This window comes from Lactuca sativa, chromosome 2 (assembly GCF_002870075.4).
Source record: "Lactuca sativa cultivar Salinas chromosome 2, Lsat_Salinas_v11, whole genome shotgun sequence".
Classification (NCBI taxonomy): Eukaryota; Viridiplantae; Streptophyta; class Magnoliopsida; order Asterales; family Asteraceae; genus Lactuca; species Lactuca sativa.
In genome coordinates this window covers 111,436,658-111,446,292 of record NC_056624.2, presented here as the reverse complement: position 1 = coordinate 111,446,292, position 9,635 = coordinate 111,436,658, and the positions used below count along the sequence as shown (strand labels likewise).

Below are 9,635 nucleotides of genomic sequence, written 5' to 3'. Positions count from 1 at the left end.
AAACGTATTTTTTGATACTTGAAGGGGACTCAGAACTTAGCACTGTGGTATCCTCGTGACTCAACATTTGAACTTTTTGGATACACTGATTCAGACTATGCAAGATGCCACTTAGACAAGAAGAGTACATCAGGTGGATGTCATTTCCTTGGAAATCGTCTCATCAGCTGGTCTAGCAAAAAGCAAACATCAGTAGCCATCTCGACTGTAGAAGCTGAGTATGTTGCAGCTGGAAGATGTTGTGCTCAGCTCCTATGGATTCAGAATCAGCTTCTAGACTATGGGATCAAGTTCTCTAAGACTCCCATATACTGTGATAACACCAGTGCAATTCAGATCACACAAAACCCTGTTCAGCACTCAAAGACAAAGCATATCAAAATCAAACATCACTTCATCAGAGATAATGTTGAGAAGGGCAAGTTTGTTCTTGAACATGTCAAGACTTCAGAACAACTAGCTGATATCTTCACCAAGGCACTGGATTCTCAATCAAATGCTTACATTATTTGAGAACTTGGAATGATCACTTTGTAATTAATTTTGCTAATGTTTGGTATTGTCTTATAAGTTGATGTACATTTTGCTGATGATGACATGCTGATGATATTTGCATACTAAGTACTTGGTTTGATCTCCTATCTCTATCTCTTCTTCAAATCTTCTAAACTAAAGTTGAATGATTCACTGTATTAAACCATACACTGATAACAACTTGACACTCTTTGCCGATGGTTAGATCAAAACACCAAGATCTATCACACGCAACTATCTCTTCTTACCAATCTTAAAACTGATTCCGTGATTCAGTATGACAAAACACACACTGATGAGAATCTAACAATCTTTGCCGATGGTTAGATCAAAACACCAAGATCTATCACACGCAACTATCTCTTCTTACCAATCTTACACTGATTCCGTGATTCAGTGTGACAAAACACACGCTAATGAGAATCTAACAATCTTTGCCGATGGTTAGATCAAAACACCAAGGTCTATCACACGCAACAATCCTCTCTTTACCTTATTCTCACTCAGCGTCTAATGATTCAGTAAGATAAACCACTCACTGATAAAGACACAACACTTTGTGCCGATGGTTAGATAATATAACTAGTATCTATCACACGCACCAACCTCCTTGCTAGCCTAAATCAAGCAAGTTGTATCTTGAATTAACAGAGAACCATTCTCAGCATGTAACTCTTATGACATTGATTTCAGTGCTTCCGCGGACACTGATTGTCGTTTCATCTTCTGTCCAACGACTCTTTTTTTTTTACCCAACGGTTATTTTTCTGATTTGACAGGTTGTTACGATACGCAGTTATTTTTGAAGATGATAATCATGCCTTTTAAAAGCCCGTTTTATTGCATATTTAAACCTCTTTCCAACCCTATTTCAAACCTTCCTTCCACAATTCAAATTTCCTCCGCTTATTTTCAAAACCCTAGATTCCTAACATTCTTTAATGGCGGCATCACTATTCACTTTCTCCTCTACTTCACGAAGGGTAATCCCTGCCCCAAACTCTCCTCCTCTTCCAATATACATCAAAGCCACCAACGTTGTCTTCAATCCTGACATTCCAGATGTTCATCGAGGTCTTGGACTTGATGAATTTGTTAACTTCTTAGCCTCATGCCGACTCCGATACACAATCAACCCTTCTCTGAACTTCCTCCTATTGAACGCTGTCGACGTCTATTCGATCAACTGGGATATGATCACTCAAAGGCTGGTGCTCGATCAGCTCTTATTCTGCGTCAATGTAAGACACCAGGATGGAAATTCTTCACCGGTGCTCTGTGCAAATGTGTGGGTCATAAGTCTCGAAGTGGTGATCAACTGAGCACTTATGAGCAACAAGTCGTCTGCTCACTTCTTCTCAATAAAAGACTTGATTATGGAGCTTTCTTCTTTGATCAACTTGTTCAACTTCTTCGTGCGAATGTACGCGCTGATCACGTCCACTTTCCATGCTGGATTGCTCTTGTGCTCGATAAATTTTTTGCTGCAGATTACTTCTCACACCCTGGAAATCCCATCCAATGCCCTCGCATGTCAATTCGAATGTATCAAGATGATCCGTTGGCAACTGACATCGGCATCTCTGATAGGATGAGAGAATGGATTGCAAATCCATACACTGTTCCTTCACTCACCGCTGATACTGATGAAGGAGCTGATGGTAACCATGAAGATCATGCCGATCAAGAAGCTGAATCACAAGATGGTGGTCATTTCTCCCCTCAACTTTCTCATCATACAATCTTTGTCACTGAGAAAGTTCACTCAGCTCAAGAGGAACCACTGATTCAGTGGGAGCAACCATTTCAGGGGGAGTAACCATCTCAGGGGGAGCATCCCTCCCAAGGGGAAAATCTACCCCAGGGGGACCAACCTTCTCCGGGGACGCAACCACACTCACAAGGAGCTCCAGGTACTTCATTCCTTCATATTCTGGCCTCAGCATTTAATGAACTTCTGACATTGACTCGGGACATGAGTCAATGTCTTCTACGCATTGAGGCTGATGTTCATCAGCTAAAGGGAGTTCTCTTGCATACTCCTTCCTCTAGCCCCCAAACTGATGATGCTCAAAAAGAGGGAGATACTGATACTGATGATAATACTGATGATGATCCAAAAGAGAGAGACACTAAATATGTTGACAACACTTTAGTTCAGATTGAGTCACCAAAGCCGATGCACGAGTCTGATTCTACGGAGCCTGATAGTCCAGCAGATACTGAAAAGCTTGTTGAAGATAGTGAGCATGATGATGAACAAGATGATGAATGTCAAATACTAGATATGAACTTCATTGATCCCTCTATTCCAGTCCAAGAAGAAGTTTCAGATGAACTTGATAATGAATGTCAAAGGCCAGACATGAAATTCATTGATCCCATTATTCCGGTCCGAGGAGAAGATTCATACGTTGCTAGTGAAGATACACACCCTCTATCTCGCAAGCGCAAGGCAGCATATACTGACTTGGCTCCTTCACACACTGATACTTCTCTGTCCTGCAAGAAGCCCAAGTCCATAGTCAGTATATCAAATTTGGCAGCTGAATGGAACATGTCTCCTGATCAAGTTAAGCAAATTCTTGATGAAGCCAATCAAGCTCAGCTTCTAAAGAATATTGCTCAAGCTGATGAATCTCTCATTCAGCATAAGCTTTAGGCAAAAGGATCTTTTGAAGCTCAGATGCAGAAATTCTTAGAATTTCAGTCCAAATCTCAATCTTCTCAGCCTCCTCCTAGCAGCAGTAAGCCTAAGACTGATAGTGTTCTAGACAGGATTGATCGAAAGAGGTTTCAAGATGTTCTTAGACGACGAGTGTGTAGTGATAAAATCATCAAAGTTAAAGCTTCCAAACCATGCAATGAGAAAATTCTTACGTTGCTGATCACTCGTCAAGGTCCACAACATCCATACACTGAAGTTGTCAAGAGGGATGACCTGATCAAATATGGATATTCTGAATGGATGGAATTACTCGAATTAGCATCCAAGCAAACTTCAGCTCTCTCCTCTGAACTGACATGTGCTCTTCATCTGCTGATCAAGAAAGTTCAGCGTTTGGACCTTGTTCCTAAAGAACGACCACAGCATCAAGGCCAAAGTTTATCTGTTCCTAGAATCCGAAGAACCAAATGTCAAGTTGATGGTGAAGATGTGTTGGTTCTGAACTTTGGTGCTGGTGGAATAAACAACTCTTTTCCTATCGGTGTTGACCCGGTTCAACATAAATTTATCTTAGTTCCTAAACACGGGATGTTCTATCTCGACAAAAACAGAAAAATGTGTTTTCAGCGAACTGCTAAGATTCCAAGGGCTCCAACCACTCATCTCGTCGGCTTAAGGCAAATGTGCATGAGTCAAAAAAATCTCTCCGGAGAGTTTCACATCCTTATTGCTATGGAGCTGCTGAATAGAAGACAAGAGTTGCTGGATAGTCCTTACTGGCCAGTAAAAATAGAAGTTGAATCTGAGTATGAGGAATTCTTGTCCAGAGGTGTTCTAATTTAGTTGGTTTTGAACATCAACATATTGGGGGAGATTGTAAGTTCAAACCTTGAAATATGATGATGTTTGAAATTAATCTTTCAGCATCAACGCATATCTCAGCATCAGCATCAGCATTTCAATAGCTCAGTGTATATAGCTTTATTCAGTGCATTGTAACAGATCTTGTATTTATCTTGTTTCCATAGTTAGCGTATATTAGTTTTCTTTATATCCCTGATTTGTAGGGATTGTCTAGAATAGTATTATATATTCTTTTGTATCAGTTTGTGTAGGTTTCACGCCCTTTACAAACCCTAATAGCCGCTTTGTGCAAACGATAATCTCTTTGTGAGATTATCATTCTTAGTGAAAGTTTTTCCTTGTGAAACCTTATTGTTCTTATTTACAGTCATTGTTTGATAAATAGATTGGTCTAAAGTCTTTTCACTAATGCTTGGATCTAGGTTTCTCTAATATACATGTTATTCATCCAAGACTTTAAACCCTAAATCTAGCATATGATAATCAATATTAACATAATAATGGGTTTAAGATATTACCTTGATTGTTATGTAGCAATAACAATCTCAAATCCTCCTTATAATGACTTTAGGAAGCTTAGAGTCACAAATGTCACTCCTCTAATGGCTCACAAACACCAAGAGCAAGAGGATGAAGAATAAAGAGAGAGAAGACACCCAAAAACATGTAGAAACCTTAAGGATTTAGTTCCCCACGTTTTTGGTGCCCAAGGGGTCCTTAAATAGTGAGGCTATTAGGGTTATCTAACAAGGAAACCCTAATTTTGATGCTTAGGCCCTAAGCAACCCGTGGAATCCTTTCTTAAAGGCCTTGGACGATATCTAATGGGTTTCTCCATAGAATTCGTCCACTCCTTAAATATGGAGTCCATTAGCTCAATATTCAACTATCATACAATTGACAATTTTAGTCCCTTAAGTTTAATTAATGTCTTTTAGCGACAAACTTATTTCTTATTAATTGTTGACTAATATTAATTAAACCATATGATTTATCCTTTAATATATTATTCTCATAATATATTAATAAATCATAATTAATCCTTTCTCTCCATAATTCATCCTATCAATTTGCTTTGGTGAAGGCAACCCAAAAGGACCATGCACCATCGGGTCAAGTACATACCAAAATAGTTATGGACTTAGACACTAATCCAACACTATCAACATATCTTCCAAGGTATGAATTGTTCTCTCACTCTGTCCATCAGTTTGCCGATGGTACGCCGTGCTCATATCCAATTTAGTTCCAAGTGCCTTTTGCAAGGACTGCCAGAACCTTGATGTAAACCTGCTGTCTCGATCGGAGATGATGGATGCAGGTATACCATGAAGGCGATCTATTTCTTGAAGGTAGATCCGTGTGAGTCTCTCCATATTGAAGCTTTCTTTGATTGGTAGGAAGTGGGCGGACTTCGTCAACCGATCAACAATTACCCAGATGGCATCGTGCCCACTCGGAGATATGGGTAACTTGGTGATAAAATCCATGATTATCCTTTCCCACTTCCACTTAGGTATTTCTGGCTGCTGAAGTAGACCTGAGGGCTATCTCTGCTTTCATGTTTGGCCACCAATAGAGTTGTTTGAGATCCATATACATCTTATCCGAACCTAGGTGAATGGAGTATTTAGTCTTGTGTAGGGGTGTTCATTTGGATGGATCGATTTGATCCGATCCAATCAAGTAAATCGAAATTGATTTCGGTTTTCAAAACATGGATCCGAATTGTCCAAACTAAATTCAAGTCTGATCCGATCTGATCCAATCCAATTACAATTTGGTTGGATCGATTTTTATAATTCGATTTTCAAAACCGAAACATTTTACAACGACATATAATTATAATATTATCCAACTCTACAGAATAAGCAAAAACAAATAATTTTGTTGTGATTTGAAATTTATAAACAACTAATAAAAAGATATATTTTAGTTAAATATTTTATAGATACAAAACTTTTGAGAGAAAATGTATATTAATGTTTTTTTTTATTGGGTGAAACGTTTTGAACTTATTTGAAAAAATAAATTATAAAATTAATGAATAACTACAGATATATATTATAAATAGATAAATAATAAATGGTTATTCGGTTGTTTTGGACTATTCGGTTCTTATTTAAAAACCAAAACCAATCCGAAATCCAAAATAATAATTCGGTTTTGTTGAAAACCAATACAAAAATCCGAATATCCAAACCAAATTGTCCAATTGGAAAATTCAGTTTTATCCGAATAGTGAACAGCCCTAGTGTTGTGAGCCTCAATCATGATAACCTCTCTGTAACCACCGAACTTTGGGGTCCAGATTCGGTTTATGAAATAGTAGACTCCGTCTCCCATGATCTTTAGATTCTTTTCCATTCCGCTCAAGGCTTCACTTGGCATGCTCTCTGGTTTTAAGGCTTCCAGCTGATCTTCTCTGATATGCGCGGACAGGTGGGAATGGATGGTCATTGGTAGTGCCTTCACCTTACGCCCTGAATACTCCTTTCGACTGAGAGCGTCTGCTACCACATTGGCCTTGTCGGGATGGTAGCGAATTTTGCACTCGTAGTCATTGAGTAGCTTGACCCATCGTCGATGTCTCATGTTTAACTCCTTCTGATTAAAGATGTGCTGTAAGCTCTTATGGTCGGTGAAGATAGTGCACTTGGTTCCACAGAGGTAGTGTCTCCAGATCTTTAACGCAAAGACCACTACTCTCAACTCCAAATCATGAGTTGTGTAATTGGCCTCATGTGTTTTCAACTATCTCGAGGTATAGGTGATAACCTTTCCTCGTTGCATGAGCACACGGCGTAGGCCCTGATTGGATGCGTCACAATAGACCACAAAATCTTCCGTCCCTTCGGGCAGAGACAGGATAGGTGCATTGCACAAGGCTCGCTTCATTGTTTGGAATGCAGTGTCTTGCTTTTCACTCCAACAAAAGGATACGCCTTTCTGAGTTAGAGTGGTTAGGGGTTTGGCAATTCTGGAGAAATTTTCGATGAATCTAAGATAATAGCCAGCAAGACCCAAGAATTTACGAATTTCTGTGGGTGTCTTCAGTGCTGACCAATTCTCTATCACTTTGACTTTGGATGGATCCACGTGTATGCCTTCCTCGCTCACCACTTGACCCAAGAAAGTTACCTTCCGAATCCAGAATTCACACTTGCAGAATTTCGCGTATAGCTTTTCTGTTCTTAGAGTTTCCAACATTAATCTCAAGTGTTATTTGTGTTCTTCCTCGCTTCTTGAATAGACAGGTATATCGTCTATGAACACGATAACAAACTTGTCTAGGAAAGGATGACACACCCAGTTCATCAAGTCCATGAACACTGCCGGTGCGTTGGTTAGACCGAAAGGAATTACCACGAATTTGTAGTGGCCATATCGAGTCCGGAATGTTGTTTTAGGAACATCACCTTCATGGAATCGTAGTTGATGGTACCCTGATCTTAAATCAAATTTTGAGAAGTAGCTGCCTCCCTAAAGTTGATCGAATAGGTCATCGATTCGAGGAAGAGGGTAACGGTTTTTTATTGTGAGCTTATTTAGCTCTCGATAATCGATTCACATCTGAAAGGATCCATCTTTCTTTTTCACAAATAAAACTGGGGCTCCCCAGGGTGAGGAACTTGGTCTGATGAATCCTTTGCTGAGCAGCTCATTGAGCTGGCTGGAAAAGTCTTGCATTTTGGTTGGCGTTAGGCGATATAGGGACTTAGCTATGGGGGTAGCTCCGGGGATTAAGTCGACGCGAAACTCGAATTGACGCTCAGGAGGAATTCTCGGAAGCACTTCTGGAAAGGCATCAGGAAAATTGCAGACTTCGAGGATGCTCCCGAGGTCTTTAACTTCTTGTTTCTCATTTACAACATGAGCTAGGAATGCGCTGCACTCCTTTCGTAGAAGTTTTTGGGCTTTAATACACGAAATGATACAAAGGCTGGAGTTAAGCTTATCACCATAAATCATGAGGGTTTCGCCAGAGAGGAGATTGAGTCAGATAGCTTTTTCGAAACACAGGATATCAGCATAATTGGGGCTCAACCAATCCATGCCAATGATGACATCGAAGATCTTTATGGAAACTGGCATAAGATCGATGGGAAAGGAATGATCGTTAAGGGTAAGAGTGCAACCTACGTATATATCGTTAATGCTCTCTTTCTCACCGTTAGCCATCTCGACGGTAAACATTTTGGTTAATTGTTGGGATTTATGTTTAAGAAGGTGCTTGAATACATGGCTAAGAAAACTTCTTTCAGCACCCGAAGCGAAAACATTGCATGCATAAGAGTTGTCCAGGAGGAACGTACCCGAAACAACTGTGGGATCAGCGACTGCTTCCTCGCGTTCCATCGTCAGTATTCTCCGTGTGCCACCAACTGTTATTGTCTTGGGGCAGTTTCTCTTGTAGTGCCCGACTTCTTCACAATTATAACAGGCTTGACCGACGCCTGTTCCAGATGTTTGATTGGTTGGTTGAGTTGGTGCCTTGCAAAATTGAGTCGTATGCCCCTTTTTGCCACAGTTAGAGCACGAAATTTCATGACATGGGCCGGAATTATGGTGGTAGTTACACTTGTCACAACGAGGAAGGGTACCAGAATATTTACTGGTAGGTGCTTGAGTGCCAGGAGTAGCGACAGGAGTGGTAGCAGTGTGGACTGCCACCGTTTACTGTTTCTTTGAGGGCTCATGCGAAGACTGAGTCTTCTTCTGTTTCCAGAATTTTCTTTTCTCACCACTCCATTTATCCGGTTCAGGAGCCCTGGTCAGTTCATCGAGATCGACTCCATGATCGATCAGAGTCTGCACCAGGCACTTAGCATTGTCGAAGGTGTTTGGCCTAGCAGCCAAGGCATTTCCTTTGGTTGTCTGGGTCATCCCCCAAATGTATCTTTCAATCCTTTTGCTTTCATGGGTGACCATCCCCGGGCAGAGGAGCACTAGGTATTCAAACCTAGATGTATAGGTGGCGACGTGAGAACCCTTCATTTTTAGGTTCCAGAGTTCGTGCTCCAGTTTCTGCATTTCGCCCCGAGGGCAGTACTCAGCAAGCATGAGCTCTTTCAAGCTATCCCAACCCATAGCATTTGCCACTGGTAGGGTTAGGGATTTGACCCGACCATTCCACCAGGTCAGTGCCCTATTGGCGAGGGTGCAAGCGGCGAATTTTAATTTGTTGACCTTAGAACAGGAACGAATTTCGAAAATGGACTCAATCTTTTCGAACCATCGTGTCAGGGCAATAACACCTCTAGTTCCATCGAAGGATGTGGGTTTTGCGTTCATGAAGTCCTTATAGGAGCACTCCTTTTGGTGTCCCTGACCACCTTCATGATTTTGGGGATGCATACCACCTCCCTATCCACCAGATCCGCAGGGATTCATCTGTGACATCGCAACAGCCATAGCAACAGTAACAGCTGCTTGAAACATAGTCGGATCAAACTGAGGGGGCGGTGGTGGTGGTAGAGCATCGTCGTTTCTTCTGATAGGTCTCTTTCGGGGAGGCATCTTGTTCTTAAAAAGAATCAGGATAAAGAGGGTGATAAATCCTCTGCAA

General features: G+C 40.9%; 1 protein-coding gene across 1 annotated transcript; it reads left to right on the top strand.

The window, feature by feature from the left end:
- Positions 1-2,509: 2,509 nt before the first annotated feature.
- Positions 2,510-4,201, top strand: LOC128132362 (uncharacterized). The gene is made up of 2 exons (XM_052768889.1): positions 2,510-3,058; positions 4,127-4,201. The coding sequence occupies exons 1-2, from the start codon at positions 2,510-2,512 to the stop codon at positions 4,199-4,201; spliced, it is 624 nt and encodes a 207-aa protein (XP_052624849.1).
- The last annotated feature ends 5,434 nt before the right edge of the window (positions 4,202-9,635 follow it).

Coding starts and splice junctions, on each gene's coding strand:
- LOC128132362 (XM_052768889.1), top strand. CDS start 2,510: ATGAGTCAATGTCTTCTACGCATTGAGGCTGATGTTCATCAGCTAAAG. Junction 3,059..4,126: donor GCAAGAAGCCCAAGTCCATA/GTCAGTATATCA, acceptor TTAATCTTTCAG/CATCAACGCATATCTCAGCA.